We start from the raw sequence: 23,676 nt of genomic DNA, 5'->3' as shown, positions 1-23,676 counted from the left end.
AAATTATTGTATATCAAGCATTCATTGGCACCAGACCCTGTTCTGAGCACTTTACTGTCATTGACTCAAGCACTTTACAAAGGTAAGTACTGACATTATGCTCATTGTATAGAAGAAGAAACTGAGGTTCAGAAAAGACAGCTGCCCGTGTGCTCTTTCTAAATTTTTAAAAAATTTTTAATTAAAAAAATTTTTTTAGGGAACTCCCTGGCAGTCTAGTGGTTAGGACTCCACGCTTCCACTGCAGGGGGCACGGCTTCAATCCCTGGTCAGGGAACTATGATCCCACATGCTGCATGGTGTGGCAAGGAAGGAAGGAAGGAAGGGAGGGAGGGAGGGAGGGAGGGAGAGAGAGGGAGAGAGAGAGAGAAGAAAGAAAGAAAGAAAGAAAGAAAGAAAGAAAGAAAGAAAGAAAGAAAGAAAGAAAGAAAGAAAGAAAGAAAGAAACAAAGAAAGAAAGAAACAAAGAAAGAAAGAAACAAAGAAAGAAAGGGAAAGAAAAATAATTTTTTTTTACCAAGTGCTCTTACTTTGTGCTAATGCCCAGCTAAGGGACCCTCACATCTCATTTCATTCCATCCTCACAACTTTCTGGAACTGTTAGGACTCCTGTTTGTGATGAGGAGACGGAGGTGCAGACAGAGGACATGCCTTGGTCCCAGTCACTCAGCAAGTAGAAGGCCAGAGTGAGGATTTGAACTCACCTCTATTAACCAGGAGGCTACACTGCCTCCCAGGACTGGCTTGGGGTGGGGGTGGGGATGGGGAAGTTTAGGGACATACAGGCACAGGCGGGACTCAGAACTAGCCAGACTGGAGTTGGAATCTCATCTCTGTCATTCCTGTCTGTGTGACCTTAGGGGTGTGTCTTGCCCTCTCTGAGCCTCTGGGTCTCCTCAGCTATAGCTACTTCCTCCTGGGATTATTCTGGGGATTAAATCACATAACTCATTGCCTTAGTCTACTTGGGCTGCCATAACATGACACCATAGATTGATTGACTTAAACAACTGAAATTTATTTTCTCACCATTCTGGAGACTGGAAGTCTAAGACCAAGGCGCCAGCAGAGTCAGTGTCTGGTGAGAGCTCTCTCCTTAGGTGGCAGAGAGCTGCCTCTTGCTGTGTCCTCACATAGCAGAGAGATAGTTCTGGCCTCTTCCTCTTCTTATAAGGACACTAATCCCACCATGAGGGCCCCACCCTCATGACCTCATCTAACCCTAACCTCCTCCCGAAGACCCCACCTCCAAATACCAGCCCACAGAGGATCAGGGCTTCAGCACAAGTTTGTTGTAGGGAAGACACCATTTATTCCATAGCACTCATGCAAAACACTAAAAGTGTTGCCCACATTCAGTAGCATGTAGGGAAATATTTGCTGGTGGTCTTAGGATGGCGATTGAGATTGAAATCCTGGCTCTTCCTTTCATAGGCTGTGTGTTCCTGAGTCCATTTCTCAAATTCCCTGGGCCTCAGTTTCCTCAGCTGTAAAATGGGAGTGATCATCATGCCCACCTCAAGCGCTCGGAGCAGTGCTGGGGATATGAAAGAACTTAGTAGACTCTGGCCTCTTACAACGAAGAGGGTATTTATTTTGTTGGGGTGGGGGATAGGTGGAGGGATCTAGGTACCAGAGAGTGAGGGGAGCGGCGCAGGTCCTGTGGGGTCTGCACTATGCCCTCCCCTACTACATAGATGGGAAAGCAGAGGCCCAGAGAGGGACAGAGAGTTGTCCAGAGCCACTCAGCCCACCAGCTGCAAAGCTGCAGCTAGCACTTGGCCCTTAGGTATCTCAGAGGAGGCAGTGGGGGCCTCTGAAGGGCAGGCCAGGTGGGCAGCCATGCCTCCCTGCTCCCCACAGTCCCCAGATGTCCCCAGAGACACGCCTGCTGTGGGTGGCCTGCTAATCATGCCTCCTAATTACAGCACCTAATTACCACGCAGCCCCAGGGAAAGGCTGGGAACACTTTTTTTTTTTTTTTTATTTATGGCTGCGTTGGGTCTTCATTGCTGCGGGCTTTCTCTAGTTGCGGGGAGTGGGGGCTACTCTTCTCATTGGGTGGCTTCTCTTGTTGCGGAGCACAGGCTCTAGGCACGCAGGCTTCAGTAGTTGTGGCTCGCGGGCTCTAGAGCACAGGCTCGGTTGTTGTGGCTCATAGGCTCAGTTGCTCCATGGCATGTGGGATCTTCCCGGACCAGGGCTCGAACACATCCGTGTCCCCTGCATTGGCAGACGGATTCTTAACCACTGCGCCACCAGGGAAGTCCCCTGGGAACACCTTTTAAAGGCCTTTAAACACCCCAACAGTGGCTCCCGGCCCTGCCAACGCCAGGCTCCCAAGGGTGCAGGCAGAAGCTCCGGGGAGAAGGATAAGCACAAAAACAAAACACACTTATTGTCAAGCTCAGCCCTGGGGGGCAGTGACAAGGCCTAGAGGCCTGGGTTCCCAGCCCCTGCCAGGCTGGTGACCTCCAGATGGGCCACACTCTCTCTGAGCCTCTCTTGTCCCCATCTGCAAAATGGGTTACTAGTAAATAAATGTGTAAAGAAGACTGGTTCCCAGCATGCGGGAAGTCTGTGCCATCCGCAGTATCATTACTATTGTTTGTTGCTGTGGCCAGGTTCCATCCGTGGTTGGGAGAACTAAGATCCCGCGCATGTGCAGGGCCAAAAAAAAAAAAAAAAAGTTACGGGCAATAATAAGTCCTGGCAAAGATGTAGGGAGATCTGAACCCTCCTCCAGAGCTGCTGGGAATGGAAAATGGGGCAGCCACGGTGGAAATCCGTTTGGTGGTTTCTCTAAAAGTTAAACCTGGAGTTTCCATCTGATGCAGCAATTCCACTCCTTGGTACCTAAGAGAAATGAACATACGTGTCGACATGAAAATCTGTACATGAATATTCACAGCAGCACTACTCACGATAGCCCAAAAGTAGAAACACCCCAAACGTCCATCAACAGATGAATAGATGAACAAAAGGTGGTCCCTCCACACACAGGAACATCACTCGGCCACGAAAAGGGGGGAAGCCCTGACACTCACTACAACGTTGATGAACCTTGAGAACACGATGCTCAGTGAGAGAAGCCAGATACAGAAGGACACCCAGTGTGTGATTCCGTTGATGGGAAACGTCCAGAACAGGCAAATCCACAGAGACAGAATGGATTCCTGGTTGCCAGGGGCTGGGGGAGGGGGATGGGGCGATTGCTCATGGGGACGGGGCTTCTTTAAGGGATGTTGAATGAAATAAGACAGATACGGAAGGACAAATACTGTCTGATCCCACCCATAGGAGGTCCTAGAGGAGTCAAAACCATAGAGACAGAAAATAGTTGGTGGGGGCCAGGGGCTGGGGGAGGGGATGGGGAGTGTTTCATGGGGACAGAGCTTCAGTTAGTGAAGATGAGAAAGTTCTGGAGATGGATGGTGGCGATGGCTGCGTGACAGTGAATGTGCTTAGTGCCACTGAGCTGTGCACTTAAAAACAGGTAAGATGGTTAATTTTGTTTATCCATTCCTCTGTTGATGGAGATTCGTTTCCACTCTTGGCTATTGTGAATAATGGTGCTATGGACATTGGTGTACAAATATCTATTTGAATACTTGCTTTTTATTTTTATTTTATTTTATTTTTGGCTGCATTGAGTCTTTGCTGCTGCGCGTGGGCTTTCGCTAGTTGCGGCGAGCGGGGGCTACTCTTCGTTGCAGTGCACCAGCTTCTCATTGCGGTGGCTTCTCTTGTTGTGGAGCACGGGCTCTAGGTGCGCGGGTTTCAGTAGTTGTGGCACGCAGGCTCAGTAGTTGCTCCGCGGCATGTGGGATCTTCCCGGACCAGGGCTCGAACCCGTGTCCCCTGCACTGGCAGGCGGATTCTTAACCACTGTGCCACCAGGGAAGTCCCCGAATCCTTGCTTTTTAAATTCTTTTGGGTATATACCTAGGAGTGGAATTGGGGGTCACTCTCCTGCCACGGTCCCCATTTTTTAGAGAGGGTTTCCACGTTATGGAGAAGGAAAATCATGGCTTGGAGGTTGCACAGCAAAGGATCTGAACCCCAGTCTGCATCTTCCCCTCTGGTTCATCCCCCTCCTCCCCCATTCACTTCCCTGGCAGTCCAGTGGTTAGGACTCGGCGCTTCCACTGCAGGGTGTGTGGGTTCAATCCCTGGTCGGGGAACTAAAATCCCTCATTGACCTCATTACTGGCTTAGGAAGGGTGGGGGACGAGGAACAGTTGCTACAGGGCTGGGAGGAGGGAGTCAAGTAAAGCTGGTGATGCAAGTGAAGGGCTGGATCCTGTTTTTATTTAAAATTTCGAAATTTTGTTCATCATGGAAATTTTTTCATTACTTTTGATTTGTTCAAATATTGCCTTATGCAAATCAAAACCACATTGAGATACAACTTCACACCCGCTAGAATGTGTATTATATATATATATATATATATTTTTTTTTTTTAAGGACCATTTCAATTATTGGCAAGGATGTGGAGAAATTGGAACCCTCGTGCACTGCGATTGGGAATGTAAAATGGTACAGCTGCTGTGGACTATAGTTTGGCGATTCCTCGAAAATTAAACATAGGACTTACCCTATGACCCAGCAATTCCATTTCTGGGTCTACACCCAAGGGAAATAAAATAATACATTCACATAAAAACTTATATATGAATGGTCACAGCAGCATTATTCACAATGGTCAAAAAGTGGAAACAACCCAAGTGTCCATCAACAGACGAATAAATTAATACACAAAATGTGGTCCATCCTTACAATGGAACATTAGCCACAGAAAGGAATGAAGCCCTGACATACGATACAATGTGCATGGGCCTTGAAAACATGATACTCAGTGAGACAAGCCAGACACGAAAGGTCACATAGTATACGATTCATTTATATGAAATGTCTAGAACAGGCAAATCCACAGAAACAGAAAGTGTACTAGTCGTTTCCAGAGGCGGGGTGGGGGGATGCTAATGGGGATGGGGCTTCTTATGGGGGTGATGGAATGGTTTCTTTTCCTTATAAATTTTATTTATTTATTTATTGGCTGCACCGCACAGTTTGTGGGATTTTAGTTCCCCAACCAGGGATCGAACCCGGGCCCCCAGCAGTGGAATCTTGGAGTCCTAACCACTGGACCGCCAGGGAATTCCTGATGGAATGTTTTGGAACTGGATAGACATGATGGTTGCACGCCACTGTGAATGTAGTAAATGTCTCTCATAGTAAGTTGTATGTGTATTTTACCACAATTCAAAAATCGATTGCGCTAAAATAGTATTTATCTTGTTGACTGAGATTTTGGTCTTAAATTTTACGCCTGAAGAAAGTGCCTTACTAGAAAGTACACTCATCCTAGTCCCAGCCCTACCAGAATTAAATAGGAAAGTCACAATACAGCTTCATTGAGAAGGTGACATTTAAGTCAAGACTGGAAGGAGACAAAGGAATTAGCCAAACTGGGTTGTGGGGATGAGCTTTCCAGGCAGAGGGAACAGTCAGTGCAAAGGCCCTGGGGCAGGACCGGGCCTGGTGTGTTGGAGGAACAGCCAGGAGGCCCGTGTGTCTGGAGCAGCGTGAGCGAGGGGGAGAGAGGGAGGAGGGGAGGGCAGGGAGGGGACGGGGCAGGTCTTGCAGGGCCTTGGGGAGCACTTGGGCTTTTACCCCGAGGGCGGTGGGACCCTGGCAGGCTGTGGGCAGAGGAGGGGCAGGACCTGAGTCAAGTACTTAAAGCCTGTCTGCTCTGCAAGGGGAAGGATTTTTGTCCTCCTTAATCACTGCTATAAACCTCCACCTAGAGCCATGCTTGGCACACAGTAGGTGCAATAAATGTTTACTGAGGGAATGAATGAATAACAGCTCCCTTTGGGGAGGGGGGCACTAGGGTACAGACCAGTAAACTCATACTGCCCTGGGGTCACTTAGCCAGGTTATGGCAGCCAGGGGCACAAACCCAGGCCCGGACAGCTGAGGCCCCAGCTCCACCAGGCCTATCACAGGGAGGTCCCTGTGCGCACGGCAGCCACCTGTTTCCTCCCCCGCCTCTGATTAATGACCCTGCAGCCCCATCCATCATGCGCCAGCCAGCGCCTGGCTCTGCCCTGGAGGCGCGGGGCCCAGCGCTCATTTGTAAGCAGGCTGCGAGGCTGGTCTCAGGCTGTTGGATACATGAGACAGATCCCCGCCCCAACTTGGCCCCAGATGTGGCCCTAAGAACCCCAGGAAGAGGAAAGATCAGGATATGGATCCAAGGAGTAGGTGATGGGTAGGAGCTGGGGGGTGTGGGATGGCAGCTTCCCAGACAGGAAGGTCTTCAAAAGCCCCAGTTTCCCCCAAATTAATTATACGATGAAGACTATTCCCTCCTGGGCTGCAGCCTTCTGCCCTGCCTTTCCCCCGACTTGCTGGCATTCTGCTTTTTCTACCCGCAAAAGTTCCTCCACACAGTCGGCCCGGCTCAGCCTGCACCTCTCCTGAGCCTCAGTTTGGGGATCCCCCCTGGTCTCCTGACCTCCCGCCTCATCTGCATCCATTCCCACTACCAGTAAGCATTTTCTACCACTCACCCTGGTGGTCTCTCTCTGCTGCTCTAAGCCAGGGCTTCTCAGCTGGGGGCAATTCTGCCCTGAGGGACACTTGGGACTGGGGGTACTCCTGGGATCTAGTGAGTGGGGGCCAGGGATGCTTCTCAATACCCCACAGTGCCCAGGACGCCCCCCCCCCCCGCCACCAGAGAATGATTCGGGCCAGAATGTCCAGAGTACAGACTGACAAACCCTGCTCTGAACTCTTCCATGGCTCCCTAGTGCTCTCCAGGTACAAGCCCAACTCCTCAGTGCAGAATGCAGGGTCCTGCATCATCTGGGGTCCTGGCCTTCTCCAGCCAGTGTTCCCACCGTGACTTGCCTTCACGCCCCACCTGGAGGGGCAGGACTGCATAGCGATCAAAGGCCCAAGGACCTGGGTTGACATCATGGTGCTGCCACCCACCAGCTATGTGATTTTGGCCAAGTCTCTTAACCTCTCGGTGCCTTAATTTCCCCATATTTCAAATGGGCATAATGGTAGTACCCAAGGTTAAAATGCTAAAGCAGTGACTGGTTCATGGTAAAAACTCAAACAGGTGGGAGGGTGTAGAGAAAGTGGAACCCTCTTACACTGGTGGTGGGAATGTAACCTGGTATGAACAGTATGAAGGTTCCTTAAAAAACTAAAAATAGAGCTACCATATGCCCCAGCAATCCCACTCCTAGGCATATATATACCCGGAGAAAACCATGATTTGAAAAGAGACATGCACCCCAATGTTCATAGCAGCACTATTTACAATAGCCAAGACATGGAAACAACTTAAACGTCCATCGACAGAGGAATGAATAAAGAAGATGTGGTACATATATACAATAGAATACTACTCAGCCATAAAAAAGAACAAAATAATGCCATTTGCAGCAACATGGACGGACCTAGAGATTGTTATACTGAGTGAGGTAAATCAGACAGAAAAAGACAAATATCGTATGATATCGCTTACATGTGGAATCTAAAAAAAGGGTACAAATGAACTTATTTACAAAACAGAAGTAGAGTCACAGATATAAAAAACAAACTTATGGTTACCAAGGGGGTAAGGGGGGGAGGGATAAATTGGGAGATTGGGATTGACATATACACACTACTATATACAAAATTGATAATAAGGACCTACTATATAGCACAGTGAACTCTATACTCTGTAATGGCCTATATGGGAAAAGAATCTAAAAAAAGAGTGGATATATGTATATGTATAACTGATTCACTTTGCTGTATACCTAAAAACTTAAAACAGGGACTTCCCTGGTGGCACAGTGGTTAAGAATACACCCGCCAATGCAGGGGACACGGGTTCGAGCCCTGGTCCAGGACGATCGCACATGCCGCAGAGCAGCTAAGCCCGTGCACCACAACTACTGAAGCACACGCGCCTATAGAGCTCGCGCTCCGCAACAAGAGAAGCCACCACAGTGAGAAGCCCGCACAACGCAACGAACAGTAGCCCCCGCTCACCACAACTAGAGGAAGCTGGCGCGCAGCAACGAAGACCCAACGCAGCCAAATATAAATGAATAAATTAATTAAACTGGTGGGTCGGTTTATTCATAGTCTGGGTCACACATCCAGGCTTCTCTACTACATGGTGAAAGGCCTGCCCTGACCCCACTGTACTGGAGATGTCTGTGTCCATCTCTGCCCACCCAAGGCTACGGTCTGCTAAAATGGTCACCAAGAGCCCTAATACTTGGAGCTGCCTGCCTAGATGCAGAGGGCCTCCCAGGAGAAACGGTGTCTGGTCCCTGTGTGGGAGTGGGGAGATTTGCGAGCAGGGCTGGTTTGTTGGGCCTGTGACTCACGCAGTCTTACAGGACCCTGTACTTGAAGGAAGGGCCCTGATCTTAGTTTAATGCTCTGTTGTTACCATCCTAAAATTCCTGATCCTTTTTGAACCTGAGGCCCTGCGTTTTCATTTGGCCCTGGGCCCTGAAAATTCTGTAGCCTGTTCCACTCAGGGACCCGAATACAATTTGTGAGGTCTGCATATTCCGGAACCATTCGGAATAGTAAACTTTCTGTAACTTTTTTTTTTTTTTGGCCGCACCACACAGCTTGTGGGATCTTAGTTCCCTGACCAGGGATCCATCCCATGTCCCCAGCAGTGGAAGCAATGAGTCCTAACCACTGGACCACCAGGGAATTCCCCAGGAATAGTAAACTTTCTAAAAGTTTGCGCTTTTTCTCTTAGGGAATCGGGACTAGGGAGATCCTGCATCCTCCTAACTCGTCTCTGGCCCCACTGGATGCTGTTTTATTTATTTATTTGCTAGTTTGTTTATTTAGGGCATGCCCTGTGGCATGTGGGACCTTAGTTCCCTGACCAGGGATTGAACCCGGCCCCCTACAATGGAAGCCTGGCATCTTAACCACTGGACTGCCAGGGAAGTCCAACATGCTGTCTTATTTAATGTGTTACCTTGCTCGTGATGAATTTCTGGCATTAATTTTTATTTTAAAAAATATCGTGTTCCGGGCTTTCACTACCATGGCCTGGGTTCAATCCCTGGTCAGGGAACTGAGATCCCGCAAGCCGCACTGGGTGGCCACAGGGAAAAAAAAAAAAAAAATACGGTGTTCAAGTACTGTTTTATCTTGAAGGGCTTTTTGGGTGGAAGGGGCTTCAATTTTGCTTACTCATGTCAACCTAGTCCTAACCCTTCCTCTGCCCAGGAAAAGTGACCAGAGTCCTAACTCCAGATAGGAAAACCCAAGGCCCATCCAGGAGGCAAGGTGCATAGTTGATGGCGATGGTGATAATGAAGAGCTTGTCTATTTAGCACTTGCTGGGGGTTCACGTGTATTATTTCAACAGCTTCTTCGAGGCCTGAGTCAGTCCTGTCCCTCCTCTGCCCACAGCCCTCCAGGGCTCCGACCTCACTGAGTAAAAGCCTAAGTCCTTCCCACAGACCCCGAGGCCCTGCACCATCTGTCCCGTCCCATCACCAGCTACTGAATTTGCAGGGCCCTTGTTCAAAAATTGCAAAACAAGGGCTTCCCTGGTGGCGCAGTGGTTGAGAGTCCGCCTGCCGATGCAGGGGACACGGGTTCATGCCCCGGTCTGGGAAGATCCCACATGCCGCGGAGCGGCTAGGCCCGTGAGCCATGGCCGCTGAGCCTGCGCGTCCGGAGCCTGTGCTCCGCAACGGGAGTGGCCACAACAGTGAAAGGCCCGCGTACCGCAAAAAAAATAAGTAACTAATTGCAAAACAAAACTGTGAGGCCCCTTGTTCAAAAATTATTAGGAATTTCCAGACCAAAACGGCAGATCATTAACCCAAGCGCAGGCCCTTCTGGGAGCAGCGCCCATGTGTGAATGCAGGAAGCTGCTGCCTCCCTGCCCCCATCTCCTCCCAAACACCCCACTCCGTGCCAGCCACAGTGCTGCCTCAGGGCCTTTGCACTGGCATTTCTCCCTACTTGAATAAGCCACCACCCCCACAGCCTACTGGCTCGCTCTCTCAGCTCTCTCACCTTCGGGCCCTCTTAGAGGCCAAGCAGGCCCCCTCTGACCTCCCTCTGCGAAAAATCGCACCTTCCCAGCCCTCCCTCCTGCTTTGTTTTCTCCATAGCTGTTACCACCTTCTGACCTGCCAGGGATTTGGTTCACGTGTTTGCCGTCTCATGTCATCTCCACCAGGGTCGGGACTTTGTACCCCTTCCCGCCCCCACGTCCTGGAGCGGGGCCTGGAACACAGTAGGCGCTCCGTAAATGTGTGTTGAAGGCATGGCTCCCAGGAAGTCGGTATCACCACCTCCTTTCTACTGAAAAGGAAACCGAGGCTCAGAGAACAGCCCGTGAGCCAAGATTACAGAGCATGTCCCTGGCACGCGTCCGGGTCGCGCCATGACTGCGCCGGCGGTTTCGATGGGGACAGCCGGGCCCCCCGGCTTAGACACATGGGGAAACCGAGGCCCTGGCGGCTGCCTGGGCCACCCGGCCGGGAGGGGCCGCAGCGAGGCGGCGGCGCGCCGGGCCCAAGGTCACTGCGCCGGCCGGCCCGGGGGAGGCGGATGGGTGGGGATCCGCGGGCCTCCCCGGGCGCGCGCCCCCCCCCTCGGCGGCGCGCACGGGGCCCGGGAAGCAGCAGCAGCGGCAGCGGCGGCAGCAGCAGGTGGAGCCGGAGCCTCCGCTTAGCCGAGGCCGCGGCCACTGCCGGCGTCGCCGCCATTAGACAATAGGAGCGGCGGCCGGGCGTGCGGGGAGGCGGGCGGCGGGGAGGGGCGGGGAGGGGCGCCGGGCGCGCAGGAAGCGGGGCCCGGGGCGCGCCGGGGCCGGGCGCGCGGGGAGGGGGCGCAGGAAGCGGGCGAGGCCGGGCGCGGGAGGCGGCGGCGGCGGCCCCGGGAGCTGCCGATCGGCGCCGGGACAAAGGCGCGGCCGCCCGGCGCCCCGAGCAGCCCGAGCCGGGGCGCACAGCCGGGGCGCAACCCGCGCCCCCCGCCGCGACTGACATGATGTTTCCACAAAGCAGGCATTCGGTAAGCGGGGCCCGCCGGCCCGGCGCCCCCCCATCCGGGCCCGGCACCCCTCAGTTCCCGGCCGGGCCATCCCCCCAGCTCTGGGCCCTGCGTCCGCCCAGGTCCTGACCCGGTCCCCCCAGTTCCCAGCCGGACCCTTCCCTCCCCCAGGTTCGGGCCCTGCGCACCCTTCAAGGACCAAGCCCTGCGCCCCCCGCTCCAGATCCCAGCCGGACCTCCCCACCCCCAGCTCGGCGTCTCCCCCCCACCTCCTAGGCCCAGTCCCCTCCAGCTCTGGGCCCAGCACTACTCCCCACCCCCAGCTCCGGGGCTCCCTCCCATCCCCGGTAGCTCCCTGTCCCCCTCCCAGCTTCCGGGCCCAGAGCACCCCCCCCTAGCTCCCAAGCCAGGTCTCCAGATCCCAACTCAGATCCCCCCAGCGCCGGCCCCAGCTCCTGGGCCCTGTGCCCCACCCCCCATCAAGCCAGCCAGGGCCTCGGCGGCCTTTGCCTCGGGCCTGGGGCGCCCCGGGAGCCCCACCAGGCACCTCTAACGCCGGGGCTGCTTTCGGGGCTTGGAAGTAGGGGGAGACCGGAGGCGCACCCCTCCCGGAAGAGCGCGGCCCGGAGGAAGGGTGCTAGGAATCTGGGGTGGGCCCCCCCGGAAGATTTCGGGTGCTTAGAGAGGCCCCTCCCCCAAGGGGAGTTTGCAAGGAAGCCTCATTCCCCCCTCCCACACCGCCAGCTTGGGGTGGGGGACCCTCTAGGACGCGTTCTCCCCCCCTCCCAGAGGCAGTTGGGGCGCTCAGATGTGCACCCCCTCTCGGCGCTTTGGAGGCGCGGTAGAGGGCGCACCCTGCCCCCCACCAAGGGCGGGCCTTCAAACGCACCTCCACAGCCTGCGGGGGGCGGGGGACGAGAGCCTCCGGGCGCGCCCACCCCCCTCGGCTTCGGGCGGAGAGGCGGGGGCAGGAAGTGCGGGCGGGGGCCGCTCCGGGGGCTGTAAACACGGGCCCGGGAAGTAGGGCGGGTGGGGGGGGGGGGACGCTGCAGCTGCGCCGGCCGCTGCCTCGGGGCAGCGGGGGAGAGAGGTGGGTGGCGGCTCCACCGGATCCTGACCCGGGCCGCCCCTCCCCACAGGGCTCGTCGCACCTCCCCCAGCAACTGAAATTCACCACCTCGGACTCCTGCGACCGCATCAAAGATGAGTTTCAGCTGCTGCAGGCTCAGTACCACAGGTGAGCTGGGGCTGGTGGTACCCGCCCCGGGAGAAGCTAGAGACCCCTGCTCAGATGGCAAGACTGAAGCCTGCAGCGGAGGTTGTGGCCCATGCTATATATCTAGGCTCCGAAAAAGTAGAGGCGTTGAATGTCTTAGGTGGCAGGCACTGTCTTTAGCACTTTGCCGATATGAAATTCATTTAGTCTTTAAGACAGTCCCATTTTGTAGATGAGAAAACTGAGGCACAAAAATTTCAATAATTTGCCCAAAGCCTCAGCTGTCTGGTGTCAGAGCCCCTCTCCCCACCCCAATCTGCATTGGATAAAAGACTTCCCAACAGCTGGAGTTGGGGATGGGCCCTCCACCTCCCCACCCCACCCCCACCCCCACCAAAATCTGTAGCATGTTGTCTCTCTCTGCCTAGTTTTGGAGAAAGGGTTCCTGCCAGCCCGCAGAAAGGCGATTCTCTTTCCAGAACTGAATCTAACGTTTCTAAAGGGCTTGCCAATGTGCCAAATCTGAAGAGAAAGGAACTATTATTGTCTTCATTTTACACTTAGAGAAACTTAAGCCCAGAGACGATAGGAATTTCCTGGGGTTGCACAGCAAAGAAGTAGCAGAACTGAGATTTGTACCCAGTCTCTGGGTTGAAGAATGCACATTCTCAAGGTTTTGCTATGGAGGGGGGCTTTGAACTAGGAATCAAAAGGGGGTCCATGGCCACAAATACCTGTGGGGTCTTAGGCCCTCTCTGGACCTTACTTTACCCACACAAAAGTATTCTTTGAAGGGTCCCAAGTTGTCTCCAAGAAGAAATTGGGAACAGTGATATATTTGTTCTTTTGGAGGTACTTCCCATTCTCCCCATTTGCTGAAGATGGAACATACATCCTTTTGTTTAATCTTTACTGCTGCCCTATCGTTGTGCTCATTTCAAAGATGAGGAAACTGAGGCACAGATGGTTGAAGGGCAGGCCTAGGAACTTTGTTCTGGTCCTGTGATGTGGAGGGTTTAGGGGCTTTGCCTGGCAGGCCTGGCCTTTCTGAGCCTCTTCCCCTCCACCCCCCCGCCCCCCGGCCTGGCCCATGCCCATGTCACAGTGAGCACTGGGGCTGATCCAATTCCAGAGACCCAGCAATCTGACGATTGCTGCCACAGTGCTATGTGACCTCGGGTAGGCCACACCCCCTCTCTGAGCTTTGGAGTCTCCATCTGCTGGGCCTGGGCTTCCTGCTTTACACTGAGGGGTCCTACCATGTTGGGGGCTCACACAGGATCCACCAGTCCTTCAGGAAGGGCCAGAAATGCAGAGTTTGGAATGAAATTGCCTGATTTTGTTTTTAACGGTGGCAACAAATGCATATTTTTAAAGAAAGTTGGAGAAACCAACTGTGGCTGTCCTCCCAACTGGGGTATACAAGTCGTGGTCAGTCTGGTGGAGAGAAACTCCAGTCTCCTGGGGTAACTACAAGAGCAACTAAGTTTTTATTGGGTACTTGCTGAATACCAGCATTAAGAGTGTTTCTGGTCTTAATTCATTTCATCCTCACCACCTCACCCTCGGAGGTTGGAACTCAACAGACTTGGAGACCAAGACCCAGAGAGGTAGAGGGGTTTGCCCAGAGTCACACAGCATCAAAATAGCAGGGTTGAACTTTGGACCCAGTCTATCTGGCTTGAGTTTGTGCTCTCAGCCCTTTACCTGTCACCCTGACACCCTCGTGAGGGGCCTTTAAGAGATACCCAAAGCTTATCCTTGCTGGGGGAGCTTGAGAGAGGCGGGGGCGGTCACCATCTCTGTTACCCAATGGTGGAAATTTATGCCCCACTGCTAGGGAAATCAGGACCCACAAGAGGGCCTTGGGTGCCTTTGAAGATTCCTTGGTAAATCCAATCCAGAGCCCTACCAGCCAACTCGGCTCCCGCAGCAGCCTCTCCACCGTGTCTGTCTGTTCCTCCTTTGCTGGAGAGTTTTCCTCAGTGCTTGAGAGTATGGCCTCTGAAGCCAGCTTCCTGGCTGTGTGACCTTGAGCCCGTTCACTCAACCTCTCTGGGCATCCATTGCATCATCTGTAAAAACAGAGTGATGTTAACAGCCCTGACCTCTTTGGGTTTCAGGAGAGGTAAAAGTTTCTTTGAATCCCTGTCTCAGCTACAGTCAGGGCATTTGCTCTGACTTTTGTTATTTTTATTATTTTCATTGCTTTCTCTGCCCCCAGATCTGCAAAGTTGGTTTCATAATCCACATTTTCTAGCTAGGGCACCTGAGGCTCCCCCTGCCCCATTTTCTGCCTGTCCCCCACCAAAGTTAGGGGCTCCCCTGCACAATGGGGGGGACCTCAGCCCAGCCCCCGCCCCTCCCCGTGTTCTTTTTCAGTCTGAAACTCGAATGTGACAAGCTGGCCAGCGAGAAGTCAGAGATGCAGCGTCATTACGTGATGGTAAGCCAGCCCTGGGGTCCAGTAGGCAGGGATGGGGGACCCCAGATCCCCCTCCAGCACCAGCAGCTGTTGCCTGAACCCTGGCCGCCACCTCTGGGATGTATGAGGAGTCAGGGTCAGCTCTCCATTCAGCCTGCCCCTGGGCCGGGCTGAGTCCGTCTTGCTGGCCTGGCTGCCGGCCCAGGCAGTGGCCGAGGTGCCAAACCACCGGGTTGCAGCCTGGGCCTGCCAGGTCCCCCGGCTGTCCTTGGCAGGAAAGGAGCCAATGGCTGGGAAAGCCAGGATCTGACTGAGGGAGCAGCCAGATCCCTCCCCACCCCCATGGTCCAGGCATCCCAGGCTTAACCCCTCCTTGCCCAAGCCTGGGAGGAGGACTCTGACGTGGGTGGGAGGGAAGGGGTGTCACTGCGTTCTTGGGCCTGACATTTGAGACCCTGCCCGCGTGCACACTGCCAGAATCACTTGCTAGGTTTCCTACCCACCAGGTGGCGATTTCTGCGTCAACCCCACGCCACCCCCACGCCCCACTGCGCCACCTCCGTCCAGCCCAGAGCCCACTTCTCCCAGGCTGTGGGGGAAGCAGAGCCAGACACTGAACCTCTGGCCTCAGAGAGAGGGATGGGGCTGGGGCAGAGAGAGGGACCCAGGACTGGGGGCCTCCAGAAGGGGGTGCTCCCGGTTTGAGAAAGACTGCCTGGAGGATGGGGCATTGCAGCTGGGGTCTTGAAGAATGAGTAGGAGCTTGCTGGGCAGAGAAGGGGAGACCACACAAAGGCCTGGGAACAAACGTCTTCCCCCCCACCCTCCCTGGAGTGACAGAGGGGTGCCATGGGACTGTTTAGAGCAAGGGAAGGGGCAGGGTCAGATCTGGGGCGTGAGGGGGGGCGCCGCTGGCCCCAGAGCCAGACCCAGCAGGATTTGTTTATCCTCGATTATTTATACCCAGGAAGGCAAACTTCCCTGGAGTCCAGGGCCACCCGCAGACAAGACACATAAAGATAAAAGATTAGGAGCCTTGGGGGGAGAGAGAGAGAGAGAGAGAGAGAGAGGGACAAAGAGAGACAGCGCGCGCGCGCGAGTATGTGTGTGTCTATGTGTGTCTGTGTGTGTGTTAGAGGTTGGGGTGTGATCATTATTCCAGAAACCAGGGCACCCACACCGCTGCTGGGGCCCTGAAGCTCCCCCAGCTTCCGCAGCAGCCCCACCAGGCACCTGGGCCCCAGCGCCTGGTGTGGGTGTCTCCCCACTTCCATCTCCATCTCTTTCGCCGGCCCTCCCCTCCCCATCTCTCCACTTCTCCCCTTCTCCCCCTCTCCCCCTCTTTGTCTCTCTCTCTGTCACTCCCCCCATCTCTTTGTCTCTGGAGCCCCCCATTCTTCACCCGCCCCCATTTCTCTCTGTCTCCTCTCCGCCCCCATGCAGTACTATGAGATGTCCTACGGCTTGAACATCGAGATGCACAAGCAGGTACGCCCTCTTCCCCCCTCCTCCGTCCCACGCTTACTTCGGCACTCCCCCAGGCAGGTAGGAGCTTGCCCACCCTTTGCCTGAGCTCTAAGTCTGCCCTGGTATCCTGTTACCTCCCAACCCACCCCCCTTTCTTAGGCCTCCCTGAGGGGGAGGGGCAGAGACTTTCCGGGGACCTGCCACCCCCCACCCCACTGTCTCCCCTTTGCAAACAGCAGGGGAGGGGTGATGTGCCAACCCACCCTGGAACCCCCAGATTGCCCCTTGCCCTGCAGCCTTGCTCTTGCCACCTGTGCCCTGATGAGGCTACCCTCGGGTATGTTGTAGAACACTGATGCCAGCTGCCCCCACCCCTTTTCCCCTCTCCCCCACGGAGCACTCACTACCTATCAGGCACTGGGCATCATCTTCCCAGGGCCACCGGGACCCCAAGCGGCTGGGCGTGGGTTTGTCCTGTGCTCTTAGCCTACAGGGCAGAGAGCCAGCCTCAGATTCCACCTTTGCTGCTGATTGGGTGCCCGTGGGCCCGATGAGTTGACCTGACCCTGAGCCGAGCTGGCCTCTTCTTAGATTAGACAGAACCCCCAGGCCTCCCGGGGCTGGTCTGCGCCTGCCCCAGCTGCTGCCCAGGGCTGAAGCGTCTATGTGTTTCAGGCTGAAATCGTCAAGAGGCTGAATGGGATCTGTGCCCAGGTCCTGCCCTACCTTTCCCAAGAGGTGAGTGGAGCCCCCAGGCCTCCCAGGGCTGCGGGGAGGAGGCGGTAGATGGACCGTGAACTTTCCCCAGGCCCTCCGTCCTGCAGCCATCTGGGGCAGCGGCGTGCTGGGTACCCCGGGGCACACGCCTTCCCTCTCTGGACCTCCCAGCCACCAGCCAGTCTGTGCAGAAGAATCCCCAGGTTGGAGAAACCCCAGGGGTGCAGGGCGGTGGAGGGAGGGGCCTCACCCTGCTGTGGAATTCCCAGCCTGAGTGAGTCATTGCACTGTAAAAATGTCAGCTACGCTGAAGACTGCACCAAGAATTCTGTTGCCCTGTTTTGCTTCCGTCTTTCACCCCCTGAGATTCATCTGCGGGGCCCTGCTGGCCACAGTGTGGACAGGGGGGCTCCCAGCACACATAGGCAGACATACAAACAGCCACAGGTATGCGCGGAGGTGACACTTAAACACACGGCACACAGACACACACAGATGCACACGGACACACGGAGGAACCAGGTACCCAACTCTTCCTCTTTTGTTTCCTGGGGTTCTAAGACTCTTGGTGTGAGGCCCACTCTGCGCGCGTGCGCGCGCACACACACACACACACACGTCTGGGTCATGTAAGCCCCATCTGCTCTCTGCCAGATTTACTCTTGATAATTCATCATTTTCTCTTTAGCCCCCACCCATATCTTGGGGTCCCTCAGGTGATACCCAGGAACAATTCCAGGAGGACACCATGAAAGCCCCAAAGAAGGGGACTCTTAGGACCCTGAAGACCTAGCCTTGTGGTTTCCGTTCACAACAGGGGCTCCCTGGTAGCCAAGGCAAAGAAGGAGCTTGGCAGATTCTAGCATCTGATGGCCAGAGAGACAGACGTTCAGGGAGGGCTGGGGTACAGGGTGGGGGATTGCCCTGAACCGAGACTCGTGCCCCAGCCCTGCCGGAATTCACTGGGCCTTCCCAGGCTCTGGAGGAAGAGGAGCTTGGGTTAGCGGATCTCAGATCTCTTGGACCAGCAGTCCTGGTCTGAGCTCTTAGAACCAGGACTTCCCCGTACTGTTGACCACGTTGTGCACTGCACTTCTGCTTCTTTGCACATGGCATTGGTCGTGGTTCAGGCTTTCTCAGACTCACCCAAAAGCTTTTTCCTAAGATTTTGGTACCAAGCCCTTTGGGTCTTCTCTGCGTCTCCGTGTATCCCATTTTCCAGATGAAGAGACTGAGGCTGGATGAAAGGAATCAGCTGGAGAGAGGGGGGTTTCGGGAGGCGTGGGAAGCTGCGGAGAGGGAGGGCTCTAATAGCCCAGATGGGAGCGGGGCTTCTGGGCTCTGAGCCACAAGCCCTAACAAGATCAGGGCTAATCAGTTGATTTCTCTCCACATCCAGCACCAGCAGCAAGTCTTGGGAGCCATCGAGAGGGCTAAGCAGGTCACTGCTCCTGAGCTGAACTCCATCATCCGAGTATGTTTGGGGTCTTCGGGGGAAGCAGCGGGTGGGAGGAGGACAGGTGGGCCCAAGGGGGCTAACGCTCCCCTTCCTCTGCCCTGCAGCAGCAGCTCCAAGCCCACCAGCTGTCCCAGCTGCAGGCTCTGGCCCTGCCTCTGACCCCACTGCCTGTGGGGCTGCAGCCCCCTTCGCTGCCGGCGGTCAGTGCAGGCACCGGCCTCCTCTCGCTGTCGGCGCTGGGCTCCCAGGCCCACCTCTCCAAGGAAGACAAGAATGGGCATGACGGTGACACCCACCAGGAGGATGATGGCGAGAAATCGGATTAGTGGGCGGCTGGGATGGGGGCGGGGGGACAAAGGGGAGACAGACACGGAGAGAGAGGAAGATTCAGCATAAGACACAGTATAGCTCGGGATTGGCTCAACTCTGGTAGTATTTATGGTAGCCGCCTGCTGGGGCCCTCGCCCTGCTTGTGTGCCACCCCCTGACTGGCTCCTACCCCCGACTCCCAGCCTCCCTCCTCCTCCCCTGCAGCCTGAATGGGTCATTACCCGCTCATACCACAGATGAGGCAAGCTGAGGCCTGGAGGCACAAGTGGGAGGCCAGGTCCGAAGGGAGCAAGACCTCAAGAGGTCCAATACCCCCTGCACTTCCCCAATTCGCACACCTGTAACTGACAGCCCGCTGCCCCCCCGCCCCTCCCCGGGGCACACCCTGGCCTCACACCCTGGCACTGCATGCAAACACAATGCTAGCTGCCCCTCCCCGCCTTGGGCGCCCCGCGTCTCCCCTTCCCACTCACTCACCCTCTGCTAGTTCCCGCCGTCCACACCCACCTAGTCCTGTCCCCTCACCCATGAAAGAAAGAGGGGCCATGGACAGCAAGCTTTGCCCGGGGAACAGGGTGGGATGGGCGACCCAGAATTCCCTTTCTCCCTTTTCCCAAATAAAGATGAGGGTACTCGAGTTGTCTTGGTTTTTATTTTTTATTTTTCCTTTTTCCAGTATACTAGCTTGTCTTCTAAGAAAAAGGATATTAAAAAAAAGAAAAAGACAGAAAAATGTTAAAAAAAAAAAAAAAGCAACACCCACACCTGTGTCTGTATATAGCCTTTTAGACTGTCAGCCTTTGTTGTGTTCAGTCGTTTGATCTCTACGGAGAGAAGTGAAAATGCTGTATCGAGGGTGGGCTTAGCTGTGCCTTTCAAATAAAGATGTGAGAAGGTTGGTTGCCGTGTTCCTGCCTCTGTGTTGTGAGTTGCCCGCGGTGCCCCCCCTTCCCGGAGGAGGAGAGGGCTTCCTTCAAGTCTGAGATCCCCTCGTCTGTTACAGGACTGGATATTGAGAGTCCTAGCTGAGTCCGGCTTGTAAATGTAGTCTAGCTCCTGAACTTGGCGCCTAGCCCAGAGAGGGCCAGCTGGAGGCTCTAGGTCACACAGCACAGCCTAGGTGCTTGAGGTCTAGCCAGCCGTTTTGACAGGTAGGCAAAGGGATTCAGAAAAGCTAAGGGGTCACTAGTTTCTGAGTCCCAGGCCAGAGGGTTCCTAAATGACAGTCTTTATCCTTAGAGACAGCTGCTGAGACTGGACAGTCACACTGCACACACAAAACGCTTTTTTCCAGATCAGAGAACACAGACCCCCAGCTGGACCTCAACTCTCCAAGGACCACTTGGAGCCCACCCTAGCCCCCCTGCATCCAAGCTGGACCAGCCCAGGAGGGGGAGCCAGCAGGAAAGGTGATTCCCAGCACACTTGGCATTTCAGTCAAGAGAACTTCAGGGACTTCCCTGGTGGTCCAGTGGTTAAGACTCTGCGCTCCCGATGCAGGGGGTGTGGGTTTGATCCCTGGTTGGGGAACTAAGATCCCACATACCCCGTGCTGTGGCCAAAAAATTTAATGATAAAAACTAAGAGGGCTTCCCTGGTGGCGCAGTGGTTGAGAGTCCGCCTGCCGATGCAGGGGACACAGGTTCGTGCCCCGGTCCGGGAAGATCCCACATGCCGCGGAGCGGCTGGGCCCATGAGCCGTGGCCGCTGAGCCTGCGCGTCCGGAGCCTGTGCTCCGCAACGGGAGAGGCCACGACAGTGAGAGGCCCGCATACTGGGAAAAAAAAAAAAAACTAAGAGAAGTTCAGGCTCCCCACCCAGGATATGGGCCTGGTGGCGGGGAGGTGGGTGGAGAGTGGGGACAGTCATCTGGACTTGGTAAGATCTTCACAAGGGCTTCATGCTACAGAAATCCCACCCTCAAGGAACTGGGAGCACGAGGGATGCAAGGAATTCTCAGCTGTCTGCCCAATCCAGTGGGTTTGCATGGGGGCCAAGGGCACAGGAAGGGAAGGAGGGAGAGACAGAGGGGTAATGATGGACAGCCAACCTCAGGGTAAATGTCTCCTGTCCCTAAGGAGAGAAAGAGGAGGCAGAGAGGGGACAGGGGGACCCTCCTGCTGGGCCCCGCCCCTCCCCCACTGCAGCCAAATCACCTCCAAAAATGCCAGTGAGATGGAATCACTCCCTGCTTAATGTATATCCTTGTGCTGAAAACCAGAACTCATCTCTGCCCCTCGCTTGGGGAGTGTAAATTGTTACATCTGCCTCAGAAGGCTGCTTAGCACCCAGTGATACCCCCAGATTTGAATGCTGGATCCACCTAACACACGTGCCACAAGAATGTTTACAGCAGCTGTAATTAGTCCTCATTGCCCCAAACTGGAAACCACCAGCTGTCCATCAAAGGGCAGAAGGGTAAGTTGTGACATTAGCTGCCCGTGGAATACTACGCAGCCAGAAAAAGAACCAGACCTCACCGCGCTTGACACCATACATCTGGCACACAGAACACTGAAGAAGCCAGGTATGGAAAAGTCAATGCTGTGTGACTCCACTTATATAAGGAACAAAGACAGGCCCAAGGGACCTATAGCACCAGATGTCATGGAGTTACCAAAGGAGACTTCTAAGGGTGATGGTAATTTGGGAGTTGATTACACAAGTGTATTCACTTTGTGATAATTCATCGAATTGTTTGCTTACAATCAGGGCACTCTTCTGTGTGTTCTATTTCACAGTTTTTAAAAAGGATTTAAAGAATAGATAATCTTTGGCCTCCATGGTCCTTGGAATAAATTCTAGGCCCAGGAGACCGCAAAGGCCTGCTACCCAGCCCTGTAATCATTCCTTCCCAGCAGGCTGCAGCCAGATTGAAACAACTGGCTGTTCCTTGCCTAGCGGCCTTTGCACATGCTGTTCCTTCTGCTTGGAACAGTGTTCTTTTTTCCCCTCCCCCCCGTTCTAATCCCCCAGGACTCCCAGAAGTCACTTTTCTGAAGGCCACCCCGACCCTCCCCCCAAAGCAAGGCTCTGGGACACCCCCACCCCTGGAGGGGAACGGTGGTGGTTATTAATTTGTCACATACTGATTCTGGGCATGGGGTCTCCAGCGTGGGTTTAAATCCTGGCTCTTCCTCTCACAGCAGGGTGATCCAAGCAAGTGGCTTCACCACTCTGGTTTTTGGTTTTCCCTCCCTATCTGTAAAATGGGTATAATCACAGAACACACGGTTGTCATGAAGATCCTATTACTGACTCCGTGGAAAGTGCTTTAGCAGACCCTCACCCATTCATTCATTCATCTTTTTCATTCATTCATTTATTGCACCCCTACTCTGAGCCCTGGGGACACAGCAGGAAACAGGACACTTAAGTCCCCGCCCTGTGGCCGGCGGTAGGAAAATACAAAATGTGTCAGCAGGTGTCAGCAAGCAGAGGAGCTATGGCGAGTGAGGCGAGTGAAATCACTTGTCTGATCTGTTTCTGGGAAGAGGGTTCCGAGGATTAGCAGAAAGCCTGCAAGGGCTCACCGGCCGTCAGCTGATATTATTATTACTGATGTTGCTGGCAGATGAAGGGCGTTGGGGAGGGGGGCAAACCCGACAGTCCCCCTCAGGGGTCTTCGAAGCAGAAGGGGGTCCTGCCTAGCCACGGACACATCTGTGACCTGGGGTCTCTCTGAGGGCTTCGAAGCCCCTCATCCCGCCCGTGGGGCTGGGGAGGGTATAGGGCGGGCCCAGGAGTCCGCAGTGGGGAGCGAGACCAGAGGGTCCTGGAGGTACGCGATCGCGGCCGGGAAGCCGGGGCGGGCGGAGGTGCGGCCTCCCGCGCTTAACGACCGGGCTGCCGGCGACCTCTGCTAATTGATCCGCTAATGGGCTCCGCGCCGCGGGCACGCCTAATGAGGCGGGAGGAAGGGGAGGAGGGGGAAGGCGGGTGGGAGGAGGAGGGGAAGAGGGAGGATGGAGATAAGGGAGGGGGGAGGGGGAGAGGAGGGAGAGAGGGAGGGAGGGAGGGCCGGAGGGAGGAGGGGGGTTAGGGAAAGGAGGGAGGAGGGAGAGAAGCAAAGTGAGGGGGACGGAGGGCGATGGGGAGGAGGGATGAGAGAGAATGAAGGAGCAATGGGGGGGGAGGGAGGCGAGGGGGAGGGGCAGAAAGGAGGAGGAGGAGCCAGAGCTACGCTTCCAGCTCCTGGGGCACAGGACTGGGTGAACCCATCCCTTCTGACTCCCCGCACCCCACCTAGATCCCAGGCCCTTCTGGGAGTCCCCTCTTCCGGCCCCCTCCCCCTTTATAGGGGTCTTTCCAGGGAGGGATCTGTGTACACCGAGGTGTGAGGCTCCCTGACTCTGAGCCTTGACTTCCCCGTGCACACAATGATGTCCACAGCGCTGGAGAGTCCCACAGGCCCCCGAGTGGCATGAGACTGACCCAGCCCCGTCCCCACACACCCCTCCTGCACCCCAGCCCCCCCCCCCAGAGCCAGGCCCACCTCCTCCTGGTTTGGCCTCCAGGGCTCAGGAGGGGTCAAGGACTAACAGATTCCCCAGCCGGGGAGAAGAACATCCTGTGAAGGCCAGCGAAAACTAGGATGTGACGCGTTAAACATTCACAGTCCAGGCGGGCCAGGTACGTCTACTGCCTGAAATATTTACGTGGCCTTCCTCCTTCCAAAGTCTGTGTGTTTGCGCCTTGGACTTGGACTTGGAGGAGAAACAAAAAGAAGCTGCAGTGACGTGGAATCAGAGATCTTGGACCGACCACATGCCCTCCCCATTGTGCAGACAGGAAAACTGAGGCCGGAGGAAGGGTAGGAAGCTGTCAAAGTCGCAAAACAAGGCAGGGCCACAGCCAGTCTCCTGCCCTCTGCTGGCTGGCGGAGCTCTCAGCCCCGCTAGGCACAAATAGAAATAATCAGGGGACTTCCCTGGTGGTCCAGTGGTTAAGACTCCGCGCTCCCAATGCAGGGGGCTCGGGTTCCATCCCTGGTCAGGG

At 55.0% G+C, this 23,676-nt stretch overlaps 1 protein-coding gene and 1 long non-coding RNA gene across 2 annotated transcripts; one reads left to right on the top strand and one right to left on the bottom strand.

The window, feature by feature from the left end:
• Positions 1 to 1,069: 1,069 nt before the first annotated feature.
• Positions 1,070 to 12,026, bottom strand: LOC132597149 (uncharacterized). The gene is made up of 3 exons (XR_009563575.2): positions 11,954 to 12,026; positions 10,197 to 10,368; positions 1,070 to 2,856 (listed from the first exon to the last, which is right to left on the bottom strand). It is a non-coding gene; the product is annotated as an uncharacterized lncRNA (long non-coding RNA).
• On the top strand, positions 10,921 to 19,577 carry TLE5 (TLE family member 5, transcriptional modulator). The gene is made up of 7 exons (XM_030845836.3): positions 10,921 to 11,085; positions 12,204 to 12,301; positions 14,663 to 14,726; positions 16,149 to 16,193; positions 16,848 to 16,910; positions 18,289 to 18,363; positions 18,453 to 19,577. The coding sequence occupies exons 1-7, from the start codon at positions 11,059 to 11,061 to the stop codon at positions 18,672 to 18,674; spliced, it is 594 nt and encodes a 197-aa protein (XP_030701696.1). The 5' UTR covers positions 10,921 to 11,058; the 3' UTR covers positions 18,675 to 19,577.
• Positions 19,578 to 23,676: the final 4,099 nt, after the last annotated feature.

The sequence above is a fragment of the Globicephala melas genome, chromosome 3 (assembly GCF_963455315.2).
Source record: "Globicephala melas chromosome 3, mGloMel1.2, whole genome shotgun sequence".
Classification (NCBI taxonomy): domain Eukaryota; kingdom Metazoa; phylum Chordata; class Mammalia; order Artiodactyla; family Delphinidae; genus Globicephala; species Globicephala melas.
This window is presented reverse-complemented; position numbering and strand designations above follow the sequence as displayed.